Raw genomic sequence first — 24,201 nt, 5'->3', positions numbered from 1 at the left:
ACTAAAAGGCGGCGGCAAGATGAGAAATGTGTGAGATGTGCAAAAGATTAAAGATTCTCTGATTCTGATCTGACAGAACCATACAGTGGTCTTTCTTTCTTTCTTTCTTTCTTTCTTTCTTTCTTTCTTTCTTTCTTTCTTTCTTTCTTTCTTTCTTTCTGTCACTGTTTAACAAGCAGAAGCGTTTCACAGCTGAGAGAAAACCTGTTTACCGTTCTGCATCTCCACATGTGTGTTTATGTTGTGTTAACCACATTCATCCTGTGTGTGGAACCGCTCGCCTGGGAACAAAGTTAACTCATCGGTCTCTCTCTTTAAACACGTTCACATCGAACTGCTGAGAATGCCTCGACTGCGTGTGTGTCTCTCAGTGTGTGTGCGTGTGGTATCAGAGAACGTTTTTCACATTTACTACAATTTACACCCTTTCCACAAGTGCTTTACTCCGTGTGTGCGCATGAGTGTGCATGTGTGTACACGTGTGTGTGCGTGCGTGTGCGTGTGTGTGTGTGTGTGTGCGTGGCATCAGAGAACATTTTTCACATTTACTACAATTTACACCCCTTCCTCAAGTGCTTTACTCTGTGTGTGCGCGTGTGTGTGTCTCTCAGTGTGTGTGCGCATGTGCGTGTGTGTGGTATCAGAGAACATTTTTCACAGTTACTACAATTTACACCCCTTGCTCAAGTGCTTTACTCTGTGTGTGTTGTGGTGTGCGTTGCGTGGCTGCGTGCGGCGTGGAGTGTGTTTGTGTTGAGACTGTTTCTTTGATCTATTATTCTTGTTCCCGCCCCGTGTATCGAGGCATGATTTCACACGCACACACACACCGCACACCACACACACACACCGCACACCACACACACACACACACACACACACACACACACACACACACACACACACACACACACACACCACACGCACACATACACAGTGAGAGCCTGTAATGATGTTATGTTCTGTGCAGCTGTTCAGCTGGACCAGGTGTGTGTGTGTGTGTGTGTGCGTGTTCGTGCGTGTGTGTGTGTGTGTGTGTGTGTGTGCGTGTGCGTGTGCGTGTGCTGTGCGTGCGTGTGTGTGTGTGCACGCGTGCGCATGTAAGGACATTATTGATTATTTAACAGCTCAAGATGATAGATAAACAGTATCGCTAATACAACGAGTGACACAGCAATGTTATACCAACACCAAAAATAAACAAATCAAGTAAAAAGTACACACAAATGTTACTTTGTTCAACTGCTCTGACACCAAACGACACAACTACAACAGATGTTTTTGTTAGGCTGTTTTGCAACAACCCAAAATTGTAAAAAGTTCTATATAAAAAGCAGTATACAGATGATATTACCCACAATTCACTGTGAGGGGAGGAGTTTAGTGACACTGCACTGAATTAATACATTAAATCATACAGTAAACATCCCACAAATACTTCAGTATACCACAACAGTAAAATTATAGTAAGATTCTATCCTGCTTTATAACCTTACTATAGTAAATAATAAAGTATACTACAGCGTTTACTATAGCTTATCCACAGATCACTAATGTGTATATACAGTATTACTACAGAATACTACACATTGACATTAAGTACCCTAATATTACACTTTACTACAGTAACTATTAATGTATACTGTATTTACTTTAGTTTTTCAATTCACTATACTATAGATAATACTACAGAATACTAAAGTACACATTAATAGTGTCATATTACTTCGCTAATACTACACTTTACTATGGTAAATATGAATGTATACTGTATTTACTTTAGTTTTTCAATTCACTATACTATAGATAATACTACAGAATACTACTATATACTTTAACAGTGTAGCATCAGCACACTTCACTTATGCTCTGGTTTACCATAGTAAACAGTACACAACAGTACACATACACAATAAAGAAAATCTGAAATGCGAGGATCTTTATTTTGATTTCATGCCATCTATAATTTTTCGGTTTAAATGCTCATACACAATATATTTACACTAGTGTGTGTTTGTGTCTTACCCAGGTGGGATGGTTCCACGGTTTGCCGTCACCGTGATTCGCTGCGTCCCCGGGCGGTTCAGATTATTCTGTCCATTAATAGTAAGCAAGTGTTTGGTAGGGAGGGTCACCAGCGCCGGGGTGCATGGGAAATTGACCCCGCTCATCTCCACCTTCCCACCCCCTCCTCCCCCTATCGATATGTTGTTATGATGACCCCCGGCAACCGTCGTCGAGGCAGACCAGAGGGAAGTGCCGGCGAAGGTGTTGCTCTGTCTCACGACAGCTCCAGTCTGTTTGGCCCCGCCCTCCGTCCCGAACAACTTCCTCCTTTGCTGCAGGGCCAGGATGGCATTGGACGCCGCCCGCGTGCTGTGGACCAGGAGGCACTGCTGGCACGTGCACGGCGTGCCCGAGTTGGTGCCCACCGGCCAGGATTGCGATTTGGGGATGGATCCGGCGATGAGCGGGTAGGCGAGGTCCATCCGTCGGCGGATACGGCGCTTTCTTTGACTCTGGCGGTTGGTCTGGGACATCCCGTCAAAGTCCACCACGTAACTGAAGCCGAGAGAGCTGAGGTCCAGCCACGGGTGCTGCTTCTCATACGCGTTCTGAACGCTGACACACAACTCCATGTCATAAGCCGTCCAAGATCCACAATCGTTTTCCCATTCCCACACAATGCCCTTCCCCGGAGCCGAGGACGGGTCGTAGAAATTGCGCTGGGCGGGACGCATTGTGCCTACAGGGAGAGATGGTGAAATAACGGTTATTACTTATTTTACGGTTAAAATAATAATTCGTTTTCAGAAGGGAACACCAATGCTAAGAATTAAAAACATGATTCACACCAGACAACGGAGAATTAGATCTTACGTGGTGGTTTCATCACAATGCACGTAAAAAATAAAATTTGCAAATAACAAAAAACAGATCATCTGCTCAAGGTTTTACAGTAAAGACAGAAAGAAATGAACTGATGGTTGCAGTGAAAAAGACAGACGGATATTTTCTGACATGAGTGATGAAAAGCGTGACATCCGGGGCGATGATGAGAGGAAGATGAATGGAGGAAGAGTGAAGGTGAAGGAGAGCGGCACTGTTCAGTTACACAAACCATTAAAACAACAATTACACAACACACACACCCTTCATTTAACAGTCAGCCGCATATTCCTAAGAGAAGTGTGTGTGTGTGAAGCATCTTCAACAATCTATATTTCTGTGTAATCCTCTTAATACAACATCAGCATTAAAAGTATTGATATTTCAAGATCAATCCACAAACATGCTGTAACGTTTTAGTCGCACAGAAATAAACAAACAAACACAAGCACTGAGAGAAAGTCACCGGCCAACCTCAAAGCAACATCAGCAGAAACAACACAACTGACCTTGAATTACCAAAATCCAAATCCCTCACCCGGAGCAACCGCTAACTTAATTACTGCCCCCCCCCCACATTCACAACTCAGGCTGTCATCGGCTTCAACTTCATAGGAACAATCTTACAGTATTATTCTTTATTACGCTATTTCACACTGAAGAGAGATATCAGATACAGGTCAATCTGAGAATGCTAAATGTGTACAGAGGAATCAGTCAAAATAATATTCATTAAAAAACATTTTGATTGAAGTAAACCGGAGTATAATGACTAATCATACCAAACAAAAATATAGGGGACATATACGAAGTATAATGAAATATATTAAATAGACATTTTCCATAATCAATAGAATATATTTATCAATATATGAAAAGCTGCAATTCTTTATGTATTATTTAATATGTTGTAATGCTGTAACCTGTTAACAATATATTATTGTGTATATTTTCAAATGTATATTAAATGATTTAATATATTAAAAATAAATATATAGGAAAATACATTTTCTTTGCAGGGCGGTCAATATCTGTCTGGAGGTGTTAGCTTGACTCATTGTGACATACAGAACATCACAAGGGTAAGTACATAACAACACACACGTACACGCACACACGCACATGCACACACACACGCACTCACAAACACACACACACACACACGCACTCACATACACACGCACACACTGTGACTCAATGTCCTTCCTGCAGAGATTCCCACACTGATGCTTCACATCCTGCACGTTTCTCTCGCTTTCTCTCTTTCTCACAATTTCAATTTCAATTTAATTGGCAAGACAAAGTGTACATTCGTATTGTCAAAGCATTTGTAGCTGGGATGCGTACAAATAGTGCAAGTATTTAAACAAACGAAAAGAAAGATAATAATAGTAATACAATAAATCATATCAAATCAAATCAAATAAAGAGTGTGATGTATGTGGTTTATAATATATGTAAATAAATAAAAACAGAAATAAAGTGTAGTTTAAAGGTCTAGAATGGAATTTATAGCGGCCACTAGTGGTGAGTTTGAGAATTGCAACAAATCTCAGTCCAAACATGAAGGTGGCCACCACAGTGCAAAAAGATGTCGTCAGCTGAGACATGTTGAGGCAGGGAAGAGATCACGCGGGAATTAGAAAGACTGTAGAAAGAGCCATGTCTTATTTATTACATAAAATAAAGGGTCTGTGGATTTTAACTGTAAAAAGAAGGATTAAAGTCAGGACCTGCGCTAATATTATAAAGACTTTCCAGTAGAGACGCGTTAGGACCCGCGGTACTGAGGCTTTTAGCAGATGTACTCACAGATATCTGTGGAGATACTTTCCAGCAGAGAGTCATTGGAGAGAAAGATGGTCTAAAGATCACCCCCGAGGAGGATGCTTTGATTCAGATCAGTGTGAGAGTGTCATTGGTTTTTCTGTTTGTTAGAATCAAGATATGTTGTTGTTGTTGTTGTTGAAATATGAGCTGTGTGACGGAGCAGTTTTGAGAGTCATTATTTATCTGGAACCAGTGTGCTGCTCGTATATACTTGTCGTCTTTGCTTATTTTATTCATATAAATCGTAGCGTTAGTTCTGGCAGGTCACGTGAGTTCATCTTGCATCAGCTGATCACATCAGGTGCAGCTGATCACCGTTAACCAATAGTCATAAAACACACACTAGACTGCACTAGACTTTAAGTTGCATTTCTTTGCTCCTTATCAGCTGCTTAATCGTGTTGCACTTAAAACCCACCTCCATCCCCATCTCCTCCTCATCTGTCTGTATCTTCGGATCGTTTAATTTAATCCTGTTACGCATCAGGAACTGTTCTGGTTCCCCAGGTGGGAGGACATGCATTGCTGCGCTCCTGCTATATGTCCATGCAAAGCCCAGAACAGTTTCATTCTGCCCAACTAAATATATGTGTGACGAGGGAGGCGTGACGAGAGCCGTGGGAGGAGCAAGCGAGGCCGGTGATGCGTTTGATAATGAGCGTCAGCTGGGCGCCACCGGCCTCTTATCTCCCACGGAGGAGATCGGAAGCATAAAAGGCCGAGCGGCAGGAGCATACGGCGAGAGAGGACCGGGCCCGGACATTAGTTAAGTTTAGTTAAGTTAAATAATTGACGACAGTGGTCCTGACAGAATTGCATTATTATTTGTGTGGTCTAAGCTACGATAAAGCTAAGCATTGCACAGCACGCTTGAGGGCAGAGATAGCTAACCGTAAATAGCAACGCTGGCTGTTAAAGGCGTTTGATCTGACAGCGAGATAGCAGTTAGGAGTAAGTTAGTAGATGTTTTTCCCCCCTTTGTAAAGTCAGGGACAACCGGACTACGCACCGCAGGGTATAGGGAGAGGAAACACGCTTTGTAGAGCTGTTTGTCCCTTTAGGGCTACTGTAGAAAACATGGCGGCTAATTCAATGCATGTAGGCCCGCTCTGTATGTAGATAGAAATAGTTTATTCTAAGGTAATACAAACATAACGCTTCATTGCATAAGGTCTGTATACACCTCTGAAGAAACAGTTATGTATATTATATTGCATTTCTGTAAATAGATCATCAAAAAATCCCATACCTCTACTTTAAACAAAGATTTACAAAAGGAAATATACATTTAAGTAGCAGAATAAAAGAATAAAGTAAGATACAGTAATATAATGTTAAGTACATGTCTCTCTCTCTCTCTCTCTCTCTCTTTTTTAAACGTTTTTGAAGCTATAAAGTGCTAAACTCTAAATCTCTCTCAAAGATGCCACTCAGATGTCACACTAAGCAGGCAAACATCAGCAAATCACCTGACCGTGTCTGTGCGTGCTTGTGGCTGTTAGTTAGCAGAGCTGATGCAGAATGTGCAGTTTAGCTGCGGAACAGAACAGCATTAAACTCAAAGTTGCAGAGCAGGAGACCAAACACAAACACACACACGCACACACACACACACACACACGTGTAGAGTCACCGTGACTGTCCTGTGCCAAAGGACGTTGGTGCACAAAGTGTCCGCTGCCCCGGCGACAGCCCAGTGTGTGAGTGTCACTGTGAATTATCCACACCTCATTACACTCACGCACACACACGCACAATCATGTTGGGTTTCCATGTTTTGTGGGGACATTCCATAGACACAATGGTTTTTATACTGTACAAACTGTATCTCATATTCCCTCCCCCTAACCCTAACAATCACACACAACTGTCTGCTCTTTTACATTTTCACAAAAGTTCATTCTGTATGATTTATAAGCTTGTTTCCTCATGGGGACCAAAAAATGTCCCCACAAGGACAAGGGTTTTGGATATTGCCATCTTTGTGGGGACATTTTGTCCCCATACTGTAGGGTTTACCCTTCCCACACACACACACGTGCACACACACAGACAATCTTATTAACTCCGAGAGAGCAGTAGAAATAAATGTTTTACCCAGCAAACATCATCATTATTGTGTTTCAGATAAGACCAATGCATTTCCTGCAACATAAAACCAACACACGCACACACACACACGCTCGCATTCTGTGGAAAACCCCTGTGATAACAGAGATGACCGCCTCCACTTTTCTCATACAGCATCTGTGGCCGGAGCCTACAATCAAACAATCTGACACGCCATGTTTTGCATGTTTCACACCGCAGAGGAGACTTTAAGAGCACCTGGCTGTCATTCCTAATGAGAAAAGAGAAAACTGTGACCATACGCTACACTGGCCGCATGGGCAGCTGCCGCCAAAAATCATCTGACTGACATTATTCACTCCAGCAGTCCAGATGAGACGAGTGCCGAGCACACACTGAGAAACAGAGAGAGGCGTCCCGCCGTCCCTCCATCACCTTTACAGGTGAACAAACTGTTATAAAACACTTTAGTGTGCAAACTTTAACATGAATAATAATACAACAGACACACCACGCTGTTAAAATAATTGATGACTTAAATTTCGAGTTATACCATGGTCAGTTTGAATTAGGGCTGAAACGATTCCTCGAGTAACTCGAGTTATTCGAATACAAAAAATCATCGAGGCCTCGTTTAATCCATTTAACTACAGTACACACGGAGCGCTGCGTTTCCCCACGGACCGTTATTACTGACGCACAGTCCGCTAAACTCTATTCATGTTACAGGGCTCTCAAGTCTCACGCATTCACCGTGAGACACAAACATTTCTCATGCTGATAAATAACTGATAGTTTATAGGGCTGTGACGGTTTCCGTAACAACCGCACCACAGCGATGGTAAAGTGCCATGACGGTGAACTGCCACCGGCGGTAGTGCACGTCACTCTGACAAATATAGGTGTAATAAATATGAGAGTTGCGATAACGATTGCTAGTTGTAACCTTTCAGTTGTGGATGGTTTTATTAAAAGATTTTAAATTAACAGAAATTATTGGCATACGTTTCCGTTGGTGCGTTCGAGCGCGGGCCTGCACGGCAAAACCCAGGTTATTCTGCGGGTTTTGCAATGGATCTTGTTGTGAAATGAACAGATACGTAAAATCAAAACTGGCTATGACCCGCTTGCTTAGTGTCGGAGCGCGCGCAGGTTTTGCCGCGGTTGCGGAGAGACATCTTATGGAGTTTAAATGGACCCAAAACTCACGCGCATGGAATCCGCGCACGCCCGCGCTATGCAAACGCACATAATGATAACCACGCGCGGAAAGCTGCTCTGCGAGGGCGCATTTAAACTCCGCGAGAGAGCAGAACAGTATCCGCAAGCGGAAAAGAATCCTCGCGCGGGGCGCATTTCTGCTCCGCGAGCAAAAACTCAGTCCGCGAGCAGAGGCTTTGACGAACGCGCGCGCGATTCACTCTATGCTCTCGCAACTGCTCAACACTTGCTCGCTCGTTGAGTTGACTTCTGAGACTTTGGAGGCGGGACAATGGCAGACTTCTCCGATCCTTTGATTGGTCACTTTTAACATGCACTCACTTACAGTCTCCGACATGTATCTTACCCGTTGTACAGACGTCTTAATTTGGCATAACACGATACTTTTTCCCATTTTTAAACTTGGGTTACAGTGTTATGCCCTTGGCTTTGGATTTACATATTTGGCATCTTGACAGGAAGTTAGAAATAAATAGTTTGGTATGTGTATTCATAATTGCTTTTGTATTGTTAATAATTTTCATGAAAATGTTATAAAATGAGAATTAATAAATGGCTACAACAGTATAACTCAAAGCACAAGTTATTATAAATTACAATATGATGTACTCTCTAAAATGTAATTTAAATAATTTATTTGTTTTGCTTTATTTGTTTTGAAAATATTAAAACGGGCTATGCCAGTAAACAGATATTAGATAACTCAAATTTAATAACTACAGGAGACATTTAATTATATTATTATAGTATGTTTTAAATAGGTCATACATGACATGTAAATTTAACTGCTATATTATATAGCATAATTTTTGTTGACAGATGTAAGAAATCAAAATGTGACTTGTTAAAACACTAACACATAGCTAAGGCAAGGTAATACACTAATCATTCGGTAGTAAGACATGTAATCTGTAGGTGACTGCATGTAGGTGAGTGCATGTTAAAAGTTACCAATCAAATGCGCGGAGACCTCATTTGATTGGTAACTTTTAACATGCATTGTCCCGCCTCCAAAGTCTCAGAAGTCAACTCAATGTGCGAGCAAGTGTTGAGCAGTTGCGAGAGCATAGAGAGAATCGCGCGCGCGCTCGTCAAAGCCTCTGCTCGCGGAATGAGTTTTTGCTCGCGGAGCAGAAATGCGTCCGCGCGAGGATTCTTTTCCGCTTGCGGATACTGTTCTGCTCGCTTGCGGAGTTTAAATGCGCCCTCGCGGAGCAGCTTTCCGCGCGTGGTTATCATTATGCGCGTTTGCATCGCGCGTGAGTTTAGGGTCCATTTAAACTCCATAACATCTCTTCATTTGCGCTCCTGTGCACATCTTCTGAACGTGCATTTAGTGCAGCTGTACACATTTTAATCTGGACAATGTCAACAAGTAAGTTTCACATCAACGAGTCGGAAAAAGTAAAGTTTTTATGGCAATCTGAATAGGAAAGCCAATGTAGGTTTAAACAGTTTGTTTCAAATGGAATTGTTAAGGACTGTAAGGGTTAATACGCCACTGACTGAAGTTACTGCAACAAGAGCTTTTTTATTTAGTATTTAGCTTTCTTATATCATTTAAGTTTTCATTATTTACTGATGTTTATTTAAATGTTTTATATGCTGTAGTGTGCCGTTTCACTGATGGATTTGCGCGTTAAACATTGACGGATGTTTCATCCTCATTTATTTCAGATATCATATTTCAATTATTTAACAATTTCAAGTATTTAAATAAGGTCTATATTTCTCTTCCACTCGTCATGTGGTTGCTACACGCAAATATAATAATATAAATATTATTTATGTAAATAATATATATTTCTCAACCACCGCGGTCGATTTGTCTATTACCACTGCGGTGGTAAAAAACTGCCACTGAGAGTTGCGCTGAGAGTTTATTTCACAAACATGTTATTGTTTGAGTGAAGAAACAGACATACTAAAAAATATGCGTCTTCTGACAACCTGCCAAAATAAAAGTCATAGGCTATTGTTTGAAATTATTATTTCCATTTTTATTCATGTTTCTTATTTATATATTTGTATTATATTGCATTTTGAATTTAATATGGCAATGGAATGTACTAAATGGGTTTAGTTTTCACAGATATTAATGTATGCTATTTCAGCAATAAAAACTAATTGTTCTAAAAATGAAACAAATTAGTTGTTTTACTCATTTTAAGAGACCTGTCTTATTTTCTCTTGTATATTTAGTATTGCTTTTTAATAAAGAAAAAGTACTTATTATCCGAATACCCGATTAATCGATGGAAAAACCAGTAGAATACTCGATTAGTAAAAGAATCGATAGCTGCAGCCCTAGTTTGAATACTAGATTCTGATTGGCTGGAAGGTGTGCATTAAAAAGGTTTAATGCACGGGTAGTTCCAGTAAGTTTGATTAACATTTGAAATTAACTGAGGAAAATAACTGCCATTTTCACCTGTCTGGTCAAAACTTACACTGTAAACATCAATAACAGCTTTAACTTGGCAAGTGACCATGGTATAAGCGGGATAATCCACGGCTAGCCGTGCATTATAGGATTTAATATGCACGGCTTTAATGCGCGGCTAGTTGTAAATTATCCTTTGCTTAAAATTTGAAATAACACCCATAAGAAAGAACAATCTCTCTAATATCACAATTATGTCTCCTAGATATCAAATGGAGAGCAAACGGAAACTTTTGCTTAAATCTCATCTGCGTATCTGATATTTCTCCTGAGAAAAAGAGTCATGAGAGTTTGAGAACTTAAAATATACAGTTTGTACAGTATACAACTCATTATGCCTATGGACTGTCCCCACGGAGATAATAAATCAGACATGTGCGCGCACGTGTGTGTGTGTGTGTGTGTGCTTGCGTGTGTGCGTGCATGTGTGTGCTTGCGTGTGCGTGCTTGCGTGTGTGTGTGTGTTGGGAAACTGCTGATGTTAAACATATAATCAGATCAGTTTCATGTTCAGTAAAACATCTACAGGTATGAAACTCGAGGCACGTAAACTTCCCACAAAAAAAAAATACTGTGACCACACACCACATGTAAAGAGCCTTTGAAACACACACACACAGAGAGACCAGCTTTGATAACTTTCTCACGGTTGAACAGAGATGTGAAAAATCTTGCTGTCTCTGAGGTAATCCACACCGAACTAAAACAGCCAAAGTCAACAACGCAGCACACATGCAATCGATGTAAGATTGTACAAATGACTGGACACATGACAGCAGCTGTGTCCCACATGTTTAGAGATGACTGCATCAACCCCATGAGCCGTGTGTTATAATCCACACGCTAAAGAAACACATTCTGCTTCTGTCTGAATCAACATCTGTACATGAATCTGTCAGACACTTTCATCTAAAGTCATGAGCGTGTGTGTGAGAGAGAGAATCAAACCTCTGATGATCTACCGACTGTAACGTGAATGAATGACACATGACACAAACAAGTGCGTCACACAATAAAGAAATGATCTTGATACTGATCATCAGGATATTCATTTTTGAAGCCATGTTCACAGTTTATGGATGATAATGACCTGTTTTACACGATGAGTCAGGAACATTTCCCAACAGGTAGAATTCACGCAAAAAACATTCGTTTCTGTGATCTCCACCAACACTTACTGACGCCACAGTCTGTGTTATCTGTATATATATTTATTAGGGCTGTCAAACCATTCATCGTGATTAATCGCATCCAGAATAAAAGTTTGTTAATATATGAAGAGTTTGGTTCCAAAATGAGATAACTCTGTTTTTATTGTGCATTCCAAATTAATATCAAACAAACTGCAGTTGGATTGTTTTGATTTACCGCATAATAACTCAAAAAATACAGCCAACTAACACAATAAAAACATGGTAACATAATAAAAAACATGTTTTTGGAAAAATATGAAATTAATAAACATTTTTGTATCATTTAAGTTTTTGGTAAATATAAATAAATACATGTCAATTTTTCCTAAATATGTATACATGTATGTAAATGTTTTTATAATACAAAATGAATATGCACAGTACATAAATATATGTAAACACAAACTTTTATTCTAGATGTGATTAATCACGATTAATCGTTTGACAGCCCTAATATTTATATCAAATAGTTGCGACAATGTGTGCTATACAGACCCAGAGCTTGAAAGTGGCAAGAATGACATGACAGATGAGATCTCTTTAATATCTCACTTATTTCTCCCAAACATCAATGAGATCAAATGAAGAGAATTGAAACTTTTGCTTAAGTCTCATCTTCATCTCCTGAGAATTTAGAGTTTGAGAAGAGATGTCAAACTGAGCTCAGATTTGTCAAGTCTGCAATCAAAAGTCAATATTATTGAAGATCTCAATATCAACTAAACTGTCAAACTTTGCTGTAGTTTTGCAGCAGGTTTGCCAGTAACTTACTGTAGATTTAATTACTTTCCTATTAGTACTGTTTTCAATTTGAGTTGAACTTTACTTTAAGCAAAATTAAAACTCTTTGACTTTTGAGATTCAAAATGAGCTAGAAGAGACTGAAATTAGCACATCAACACTGCAAAAAATGACATTCTTCCTGAGCATTTTTCTCTTGTTTTTTAGTAAAAATATTTGAAACTTCTTAAATTACGATACGTTTACATAAGATGTTTAGTCATGTTTCATGAAAGAAAATCTAAGAAATAGGTAAGTTTATTTTTAAAACAAAATTGTAAATGAAATCTACAGTAAGTTACTGGCAAACCTGCTGCAAAACTACAGTAAAGTTTGACAGTGTAGGGCTGCAGGATCATGGCTAAAATGATCATCACCATTATTTTGCTCAAAAGTTTAATCACGGTTAATAAACACGATTATTTTGTCAGTTCAGAACTTTTGTTTTTAATGTCACTTCAGCGTGTTTATTAGGTCTATACTTTACAGCCAATGAATATGTTATAATCTGCTGCCATTGAACTTCTTCAACGCCGTTTTTCAAAGCACGCAATCAATCATCTAAACACTCCACCACAAAAATGAACATTTTGTGACCTTGCTGCTCCATTTTTGATTTCTTGTTCGTTTGTTTATAAATCATTAGTCACCCTTCATGTTTGTCTGTGGGTTTTGGCAAAAAAACGTGTTTAAATAGTAGAAAAGCAGTGAAAAAATGTTGTGTTTTGTATTTTCTGTAAAGTGGCAGTTTAAAAGAAAAAAGCTTTGCTATGATTTTACGACCTTATCGGAAGTTTTGTGCTTGCTTTTAAAACATTAATATCACAACGATTATGCTCAGTTATTTGTGTGAAGCGTTAATGGTTATCACGGTTAATGTATAATGATCATGTGTTTACACAATTACACTGAACACATTTGAATCTCTTTTGATTTTTTCCTGTTCATGTGAGGAGAAGCAGAGACTGAAACGAAACAACTGAGAACTCATTTACATTTACGCATTTTGGCCGCCGCTTTTATCCAAAGCGACTTACATAGAATTACACTACACATTTGTATCCGAGTATGTGCAATCCCTGGGATCGAACCCGTGACCTTGGCGTTGCTAGCGCCACGCTCTAACCTCTGAGCTAAAGGAAACTCCATCAAATCTACTGAGCAATGAGAGAGAAACATGTGAGCAGTAACGGTTTTCTCTGGGAACAAACGGCAGCTTTTCTAACATTCTGGCTGGTGTGTGTAAAATCATGGAAAGCATAAGTGTCATTTTCACACTTTCCCAACAAATCCACAGATTCAACAAAACCTGCTGTGCCAACTGCTGGAACCGGCTGTTTGTTGGCAGCGTGAACTAGCCGATAAAACCATGAACGACAAAATAAAAGTCCTCTTTGTCAAATTCGCAGTTGTCCCGGGTTTCATTTTTTTATTTCTAGTACACAGAGTGAGAGTGACTGATGTTCAATGTTTATTATTTTTATTTTTTATTAATGCAACAAGACAAATACAAATTAAACATACAGTAACAACAAACAGCAAGATGGGTTACAAAAAATGTTCAATGTTTAGTTCAATGTTCATCTTTAAACAGTTTCTCATTTTACTATATAATAGTCCCCAGCCACTTAAAACTCGAGAGATTTATGAATGCGTATTTAAAACGGATAATAAGATTTCATATGGATTCTACATCTGTTGAGTGCCGGATCGTGTATCACATCACTTCTCAAATCTGTCCGACCGCGTGCAAACATGTAAGAGAAGACTCTTTACCGCGGTACAATCGAACCACAGTCTCTCTCTCAGGACAAACACAGATCAATTCAGTCTGACAATCTCATATTAAACACATGCTTGTGTTTCTCTCCACACTCTTAAAAAAAGGTGCTTAAAATGGTTCCTCGATGCCATAGAAGAACCTTTAACATGTGAAGAATCTTTCTTTGTGGCGAAAAAAGGCTCTTCAGATTATAAAAAAGTTAAAAAAACAGATGGTTCTTTAAAGAACCTTTGACAGAAGGGTTCTTTGTGGAACCAAAAATGGTTCTTCTGTGGCATCGCTGTGAAGAGCTTTTTAAGCACCTTTATTTCTAAGAGTGTCCAGTCTTTCGCTGGTGTTCACTACATCGTACGTAACAGCAGCTGCTCGTACATTATCTCGCTTATTATACGGCTACTTGCCACATGAGAAAAAAACTGGACATAAAATGTGAATTTGAAATATTTGATTAGCTCATTTTTACCGAATGCAGACCTTCCGCGAGGAAAAGACGTTTAGTTTCGGTTTTAAAGTAAGAAACGACGTTCAAACGTCACGAACAGGCAAATGGGTTTAATCATTAGTAAATATAATGTCATTATTACATGTTATTAAAAGACATATTTATAATTCATTTTTGTGTCATATTAAACTGCCCCTCTCAAAATGATTTGCAGCATCCGGGTTACAGGGTGTTATAAGGTTTGAGCGGTTGTTATCTGAAAATAACACCCCTTGGAATGTCGCGACTGGCCAATCAGAATCAAGCGTTCAAATGAGCCGTGTAATAAATCACAATATTAACTTGTGAAAATAATTTATAAGAGACATTAAAAAAGCACTTCGAACACCATGACAACCATGTAGCAACGTTCCAGCATCATAAACGGTCAAAACATATACAGTATTCTGTATGAAACATGTATCCCACATTTAACAAGGACACGGGAACGAGGAATTCTACTGCTGTAATTTTCTCTTTCCATTTATAGTAAAGAGTGCAGTGCTGAACCATGTCAATATGACCTTAACAACCGGCTGCTAGACCAGCAGATTCATCACCGTAATGCACACGCACTACACATCAACACACCACAAACTAAATTACAAGGAGGAAAACAACCACACACAAACACACACACGGAACATACAGTAAAGTCAAGGGAAATCATGCGTAAACTTTACATAGAGTTCATCTTTAAAGTGTGTGTATGCACGGTTTTTATCCAGATATGTGGGCAAAACACTTTTCAATTGGCCCGTCTGGTTTGATAAGTGCGAGTTTTTAAGTTCGAATTGGCTTTAGAATTATAATCATTTCAACTTACTATTTTACACTTTGTCCAGTGATGTGTTGCTGAAACTTAACTAAAGAAATAAATGGAATTAAAGTCAATGTAAAACCATTTAAAAGTAAGTTGAAATGACTTGTGAAGCCAATTTGATTGGCCTTTTAAACAGAATTAAGACCTCCAATTTTGTTTCAATGTAAATGTTCAGCATTTATGCTTTCAAAATCTAAAACAGTCCCTCAAAGTGACTCTCAGTTATTTCCACCACAGCAAAAGTCTATTACGAGAATGAGGACATGTGAATTATTAGCTCAACTCAAGAGAGGATACAGATCAGAAATGTGTTTTTATGTAATAAAACTCAACTTGCACTTTCTAGCAACAGTGTTTAAGGTTTGTTCACTTTGTGTCTCACCTGTGTCCTGTCTGAACTGATGCATGGACTGCAGGTCTATGACGTACGGCGCGAGCTGCTCGTCCAACTGTCCCAGTATGACGGTCCCGCGTGCGTCGCCCTTCAGGACGTTCTCGATGTGATGACAAACTGCGGCGCTGTACGGCCTCCAGCGGCAGTGTTCGTTCAACCATTCCCAGACCACCACCCTGGCCATGCTGGGAGAATATCCCGCCCCCCCTCCTCCCATCGACACCAGGACACCAGAGCCGGGCCGAGCCATCCAACGATCCTTCAGGATGAATTCTGTCCCAATGTCAAAAGAATAATATTCCAAACGTGTCTTGATGAAAGATTTCTCAATTCATTTGAGCTCCACCGTCCGCAGGGCCAAAAGCGTTCTCTTGTGTCGGGTACTAAAGCATCTAAACGTCACGGCGTGCTATAGAGGTCAACGCGCGTCCTGAACAAGAGTCTGTTTGACTCACACGAGCGATCTGTCACTGCAATCGAGTTTGCTTGACCGAACGAGATTAGTCTGTAATATTCCAGCTCTGGAAGTAATCATGGTCTCCACGATGCCCAACATCCACTTCTGAGGAATAATCCAGAAAGATATTCAGAGATGGTGGTGTTAGAGGGATAACTGGTGTGGTCCCGATGTCTGGTTTATCAGCTCTAGACACAGATGAAGAAGAAGATTCTCATCACAGGTTCTGTTCAATTACTGTAATGAAGCAGACAGCAAACAGTCAGATCCTTCAAAATATACAGAAACAACTCAACTGAATAAAGAGTTCAGACTGCTGTGAGTAATCAATAGAATGTGTTTAAAACATGAGAGTCATACCGTCACGGTGGCTTTTCATTTGACATTTACTGAATCTCATTAACACCATTGAAAGTCAGAAAGTTCCTATTGATCTATATCATGATGGACAATCAAACTGGTCATCATTAAGAAAATACCACGACAACAACAAAGAACATGTAGAAAGTCACATGATCTTTAAAGGGATAATGAAAGTTTCTTGATCATTTACTCATTTTTCTCATTCCTGTATGACTTACACAAAGGAAGATATTTTGAAGAATGTTGGTAACAAAAACAACCCTATAGAACCCCATTGACTTTCATTGTATGAGAACAAAACCACCAAGACATTTCTCAAAGTATATTCTTTTGTGTTCCACTGAAGAAAGAGTCACGTACAGATCTACAATTGATCTTTTTTGTGCACTGTACCGTTTTCTGGAAAAGACCTGAAAGACTTTCCGTTTTTATATTTCTTATTTAAAGACAAAAGTCTATATTTCCCATGTACAACCTGCTTTAAGATCAGGCTCCATGAAGGTCCCACAGAAGACCCATGGACAGATTTATATGAAATATAAGTAGAATATGAATACGAATTCATTCTCAACATTTTTAAATGTTTAATGTGCTGGATTGCAATTTAAATGGTTTTGTTTGTAGAATCTGTAACCATCAGCAGAACCTGGAGACATATGACTGAGAGAGACATCCAAACAGGTCAAATAGCATCCGTGATCAATAGCTGAAGAGATCTGCTGATACACAGCTCTGTCTAAAGGCTTGTTTATCTCAGAATCAGAAAGAGCTTTATTGCCAAGTGTGTTTGCACATACAAGGAATTTGTTTTGGTGACAGGAGCATCCAGAACACAGAAACAGCACCAACAGTACAGAGAGACCATAACACAATAGAATACAGTACACAATGATTTAAATAAGGGCCAATGGGTATGAAAAAATTGAGAAATACAATACAATAAACATAAGATAAAGATATAGAGAGTAAAGCTATGTATGTATGTAAATGTGTACAAGTAAAAAATAAGAATAGACGATTGTAGTACAAGGTATGTGCTATATACAGCAGAATGAATGAAATATAATTGACAGAAAAAGTTGTCTAAAAATAAATAGTGTATTATCTGGAGGATATAATTAATATTGCACTTAATTATTAAGAGTTATTAATTGCACGGTGTGTAAAAACATGTAACTGTTCAAGAGGTAACTGAATAAGATCTCTGTTATATTATGCGCATTTTTCCTCCTATATCATATCGAGGTCATTATTCATGAGCTAAAGATCCCGTGCGTCTCCCCTTATAATAAACCCAACAACACAGCGCATGTTCCGACCCGAAGCTCGTGTGAAAGAAACGCATGTGTGACTCCTGATATCTGCTCAATTGAATCCCAGTTCAACACAAACAGCTGTCTGAGGTCCATTACAATACAAGAGCACATACATCTCCATTCATCCTCATTTACCAACAAATGATCTGCTGCTTGTCCATATGGAGCCCAGCTTTCTCTCCTCCTGGTTTTATTAGATCTGTTTATCAGAATCTCATCAGAGCATCACATCAGCTGTGCCAGATTTTCCTCCAGGTCTGACATAATAGCAACGAGATAGAAAGCAGCGGAATATGCGTCTGCGCGGATCTCTGGGAAAAGGGCACGCGTGAAGCCGTGATGCATTTATTTATTCAGTCTTATTCCCGAAGAGACTGTGCGCATTTACATTCGTTTGATTTAATGTCAGTGTGTTTTACCTCGTGATGGACGCAGACAGACGGAATCTGGAGACACTCACCTGTGATGCGCGTCTCCGCCGGAGGTTTGATCCGGAATAACAGGAGAAGAAAAACACATCTGAGCGGCATCAAACGAAAGACTGGATGAATGAAGTCTTTCTAGTGCAGACTAAAGGAACAGAAGACACTCGGAGTCCGCCGTGTTCTGTTGTATGTGAGCTGTATTGTGCGCATCCTCCGCCGCGCGACTGTTGCGCGACCGTCGGAGACAGTGCGCGTGCGCTTTGAGAGAGGCTCGACTTAAACCCCCGCGTGGAAAGACGCGCAGTTTCAGGAGGAGATCAGATTTTCCCTTCTGACGAGCTCACGTCTGAATCCAACACTTAATACTTCTTATAAAACGAAACACAATGTGAGGAGACCGGGGTTAGTTGTCACAGCTGCAGGCTATGAGGTTCAAACGTGCCAATTACTCACGTGCGTTTGATTCAAACACCTAGACGATTATAAAACTGTATCATTCTATTCTCCAAACTGAAATGTCAGCGTTTGTTAAAATTCACAATAAAACACCGGGAGGCACTCGGGTAAGAGCAAACTAAGATTTAGATGTCAGGACGCAAGTTGTCACATGCGGATAATATGCTATAAAATGTTTAAAGAAATTGCTATTTGTGTTCGTAGAAGTCAACAATACTATTAAATGACCTAACCATGAAAATGTTGTTTAGCTTTTGTCATGGTGCAAGGACAGAGGACCCAAACGCAGACAGCGGGTAAGGGGTTAACACAGACTTTTAATTATAAAATTAAACAAAAACCCACGAGGGAGTAAAATAACAAAAGATGTAAAGATGACAGATAAACAGAAACACGGACTAACTAGACAGGACTAAAACATAACAACTACACTACACTACACTACACTACACTACACTACACTACACTACACTACACTACACTACACTACACTACATGCAACGAATGACAATGAACCAGCACAGGACAGAAAACACAGGGGCCTTATAAAGGGAACAAATCAAGAGGGAACAGGTGCGGGGCATGAACTAATGACGAAAGGGCGGGAACAGAGACGAGACCGGAGAGAGCATAAGGAAGGCCAACAGGGCCAGAATGCCTCTCTCCACATAAAACATGGGGTTCTGTCATGACCCTGCCACTAGACCAAGAGAAACATGACATGATGCGGCAGAATCATGACAGCTTTAGACTTTACATTTAAAGAGAGATAAGTAAACCAACCCTGATAATCATTCACCGTGATAAAGTGTGACACCAAGCCCCTCCATCATTATACAATAAATAAATAAATACAAATAGGGTAGAGGTCAGATTTTGTGGACATGTCATCTCACAATACTTCACAGAAATGTTTCACAGACAGAGATTTAACTTGAAATGCAATATACCCTCCAGTATAGAATTACTAGAATGTTTCTTTTTGTAATTTGTGAAAAGGATTTTGGGAAGATATATATGTTTGGTTAACACTGACCTATGAAATACATGGCTTATACTGTTGTAAAATATGTTTTGTGGTTAACTGCAATGGCTAACATCTATATACAGGCATAGAAATAATTCCATTCATGTTCATCAAACATTTATTTGACATTTATGTGATTTATATCATTATTTTATTTGATCTGTTTCCCTGTTGCACAGACTTTGTATTAATGTCTATTAGATGTAAACCCTTGTAAGACATTTTCCCTTAAGCAGAATTAACATTCCAAGTAGAAAAAGAGATGAACATTTCACATTTTTTCAGCAAATGTAAAAGACACATCGCCATCTAGTGTTTGTTTTGATGATTTTACACACAATTGTAAAGGCTCTGGTCACTTAACCTCACCTGTTTAACAGTCTGACCGTGAAAGCAAGGCAGCCCAGTATCTGACATCAGCGTTCCCACGGCAACCAAAGAATCCTCGTATAGCCCGAGGCACCTCTGTATGTCTGCCTTTATTCTGTGACAGACTATAAACACAAACAATATGCATCCATGTCTCTCATGACGTTATACTTTACCTGAGAGAAATACAGAACATATTTATGAACACAATATTAAATAACAAGAGAACAAAAGCTTATCACCTTGCTCCAGTTAACTTAAAGAAGGCTACCGATTTGATTTTAATATCATTCTTTGAAAAATTATATATTGCAATACCAGTTAGTAATTTGGCAAATGGGGTAGAATGTTTTAATATAAAGCAAACTCACAATCATCACAAAATCATTACATGAATTGCTAAAACTCACCCTAAGAGCTGTTGCTTTCCTCAACAAGAATGTTCAGAATATTATAGAGGTCACTAGGAAAACCTTTTCACCTTTATTACCTATTAGAGAATAAAGAACATGTTTATTTTATACATTTAAATAAGAGAAAAGACAACAAATTAAGGAAAAATGAAATTATTTTAGTCACTCTCTTTTGGGATAGGCCTCACTAAATTTAACTTTTTCCATCTTGAAAAGTTTACATGAGACATTCATGTCATTGACGTATTAAAATATATAGCACTGTAAAAATGAATAATCTCATTTCTATGCTCATACGATCCTATAATCAGCCCTTTATGATCTTAGGATAAATGTACTGATAAAATGTATCAATATTTGCCCACTAGAGGGCGCCATAACTTCATTTTCTGTTTCACTTGCTCGGTTGCACAGTTCAAAGAACATACAGTAACTTAAAACTAAGGCTATACTGTGTGTAGTGTGAGTGTGTGCCATCTTTGTCATTAAATGTAATAGTTTTCAAAGAATCAACATCTTCTGTATTATTGATCTTCACTGTTCATCTGTATTATGTTTCATGTAAATTTCAGACCTCGCTGAATGCCTCTCAAGGGATTTTCTCGCTAACATTAACTAATAAGTAGGGCTGTCAACGTTAACGCATGCGATTAATTTTTTCAAATTAACGCGTGAGAAAATATTTATCGCAATTAACGCAGCATCCGTTTGTTTTGACATCCTTTGTCTAGCGTTACATTATGTAATCACGCTCTTATTCGTGTACAGGCTTTTAAACCACTTAAGCGCGATTTGAAACAGTTGCTTTGACGCGCTCAATGAAGATAGACCGCTTCTAAACTGTGGGACGCGGCAAAACGCAACGCGAGGTCCAGTCTGGTGTAAACAGTCACGGGCTGAAGGCTGCGTCGGTGAATCTCTGTCAGACAGCGCATCCGTGTTCAGTTCTCTTTCGTGCTTGAATGGATAAAACCACACAAGATTATGTCAGAAAGCCCGTTTTGTCTAGCATTTTCTTAAGCACAGACTTCAAAGTGTAAAATAAAATCTTAAATGAATGCAAAGAGTTGTGAAAATGGGAGTGCGGTGACGGTCAGATCTGCGTACTGAGACAGCTCTTAAAGGGGCCGCGCTCTTAAACGTGCTGCTGTGACTCCTGTCACTAATGTTAATCAAAGAACAAAATAAAAGAAGAAATCAATGTGATTTTGTAGCTTTAATGAGAATTCTTCTGCATTTAATTTATAATTTAGCATTAATAAAGACTGTAAAGTGTCCTTCAATTCCTGTATGTTTCCTACATGAGCTCTCAATTATACTGTTGAATGGCTATAATTCATGTTAAAATAATCAATTTAATAGAGACATCAGTTACAGTACTAATATAAAAATGCTAGCTTTCATAAAATGATGCTGTTAAAGAAATATGTTGTTTCTACATCAATTTGAAGATTAAATGTGAAATTATTAAAATGCAAAAGTATATTTTAAAATATAATAGTTATGTGCGATTAACCGTGATTAATCACAGAAAAATGTGTGATTAATCGGATTAATTTTTTTAATCGATTGACAGCACTACTAATAAGTAACTTTTCATAAATCCCCTTTAGCTCTTTCTATCTCCGTCTCTGGAGAGAGCGGGATGATGTTATGGGCTGTAGGAGGTGGTTGCTATGGGACTCCTGACTTGACTGTCGCTGACACCAGTGGTTGTAAACGATGATAATATGACACTCCAGGTAGGAGTACATATAAATAGAGTATAAATACAGTAAATACATCAAGCCTAAATTAAAATTGATGAAACACAAATATAAACTACAAAAAATGTATGTTGAGATAAACAGAAAATGTAACACAGAGGGAGAGATCAGAGAAATTACCTGCAGACGTTTGATCAGATGTGAAGGAGCAGAGACTGACGTTTTTATATATTTTTTATATATAAAACAAGAACAATGACATATAAACAGTGCATGTAATAAGTAACAACTCATATGAAGCAAATCTGTCAAATCTTGAGCTGTCACTGTGTCCTGAAGAATTTCAACTTTAGGCACGAACAGAATCTTAATCTTCACAAAATAAATTCCTGATCGCTTGAGTAAAGCTAAAGTAAAGCGCGCCCACGTGAACACGTGCATGTTTACAGGTTACTTAAAGGTACAGTGGCCAGAAACGTGTGATTTAATTTAATTTATTAATTTATTTAATCAACAAAACACATGACACAATGTGTAAAAGTAGCACACAGAAATGTGTTATTATTAAACACATCCTTTCTGAGAGTCTTTACCTCAATTTGTTTTAAAATGACAATATGGTGAAAATATTGATCTCGGTAGCAGCTTATAATAACAAATATTAAGTTTTGACGTGAGTGATATCAGAGCAGAACATTTATTTTTATTTTTAGGTAAACTATAAACTAAATTTATGAATTTATGTATTATTTTTGGGGGCCATCAATTCGATAGAAAAGACTGAGAGATGATCTAAGGTTCTTTTTTGGATATTAATAATGTATTTGAATGAATACAGCTGCGCCTGTTTTGCCAGTTATAATTCTTTTCATGCATCTGTATATATCTGTATTGAGTCACTGTACATGATTTCTATATAATGTTGGATATTTTGATATATGCCACTAAGTTTTACAACATCTTTTGTTTCCATATTTACTACTGGGGAACAAAACAACCGGGATGGTAGTCACACTTATTGCTTTACAACAAGCAAGTGTCTAATCCCATTTCTTTTGCCTCCTTCTCCGCATTCCATCCAAAGCCACAAATATCAGTCCAGCTGTACTCCCAACATTCTTCGAGTACCTTTTTTGTAGGATGTGGTATATCGTTCGTGACCATACATCTTTGTGTTTACAGGTAGCCCCAACTCTTAAAGGTACAGCAGCCAAAAACTTGTAATTTGTTTGGATCTTCTGGACACAGAGCGACAAGTGACACATTAACCACCACTTATTACTGCAAACTAAAAATGGTTGTGTTAAAACGACACAATCTGTGTCTGGACACAATCTCTGTCTCTGTGTAAGGGCAACAAGTTTTCTCAACTTTTATTTGTTTAACACAGAATCAATGACACATAGTGTCCTTTTTGAAAGTTGAAATGACATTATGGGGAAAATATTGAATCAATTGAATATTGATTAAAATTCATTTATTCATTTATTTATTTATTTAGGTGAAGCGTTGTCCTTCGCTTTACAACTAATAGCCACTTAAAAAGTCACTTGAGTGATGAAACCTATTGAAACAATAATTTATTCAGGGAAACAAAAATTCCTGCAGGGAAATACTTCATAAAACTATGTATAAGTACAAAAAAATGATGAGGTAAGACTGTAGGTGAATTAAATTCTAGGACTACAGCAATTAAGTGATGATTGACAATCTGATATCTGCAGTATGTGTAAATGCAGTAACATAATCCAGCCAATATAAT

At 38.6% G+C, this 24,201-nt stretch overlaps 1 protein-coding gene across 1 annotated transcript in view; it reads right to left on the bottom strand.

Annotated features, from left to right (window-relative positions):
- dtx1 (deltex 1, E3 ubiquitin ligase) overlaps nucleotides 1-18,728 on the bottom strand; it is a 43,627-nt gene extending 24,899 nt beyond the window's left edge. Inside the window, exons 1-3 of the mRNA XM_057356175.1 lie at nucleotides 18,504-18,728; nucleotides 15,896-16,601; nucleotides 2,026-2,746 (exon numbers count right to left, since the gene is read on the bottom strand). Coding sequence (XP_057212158.1) covers nucleotides 2,026-2,746; nucleotides 15,896-16,157 — 983 coding nt within the window. The 5' untranslated portion in view covers nucleotides 16,158-16,601; nucleotides 18,504-18,728. The remainder of the gene's footprint in view (nucleotides 1-2,025; nucleotides 2,747-15,895; nucleotides 16,602-18,503) is intronic.
- Between the last annotated feature and the right edge of the window lie 5,473 nt (nucleotides 18,729-24,201).

Source organism: Triplophysa rosa, linkage group LG17 (genome assembly GCF_024868665.1).
Source record: "Triplophysa rosa linkage group LG17, Trosa_1v2, whole genome shotgun sequence".
In the NCBI taxonomy this organism is placed as follows: domain Eukaryota; kingdom Metazoa; phylum Chordata; class Actinopteri; order Cypriniformes; family Nemacheilidae; genus Triplophysa; species Triplophysa rosa.
The sequence above is the reverse complement of the archived record's forward strand: the minus strand, read 5'-3'. Positions and strand labels throughout refer to the sequence as shown.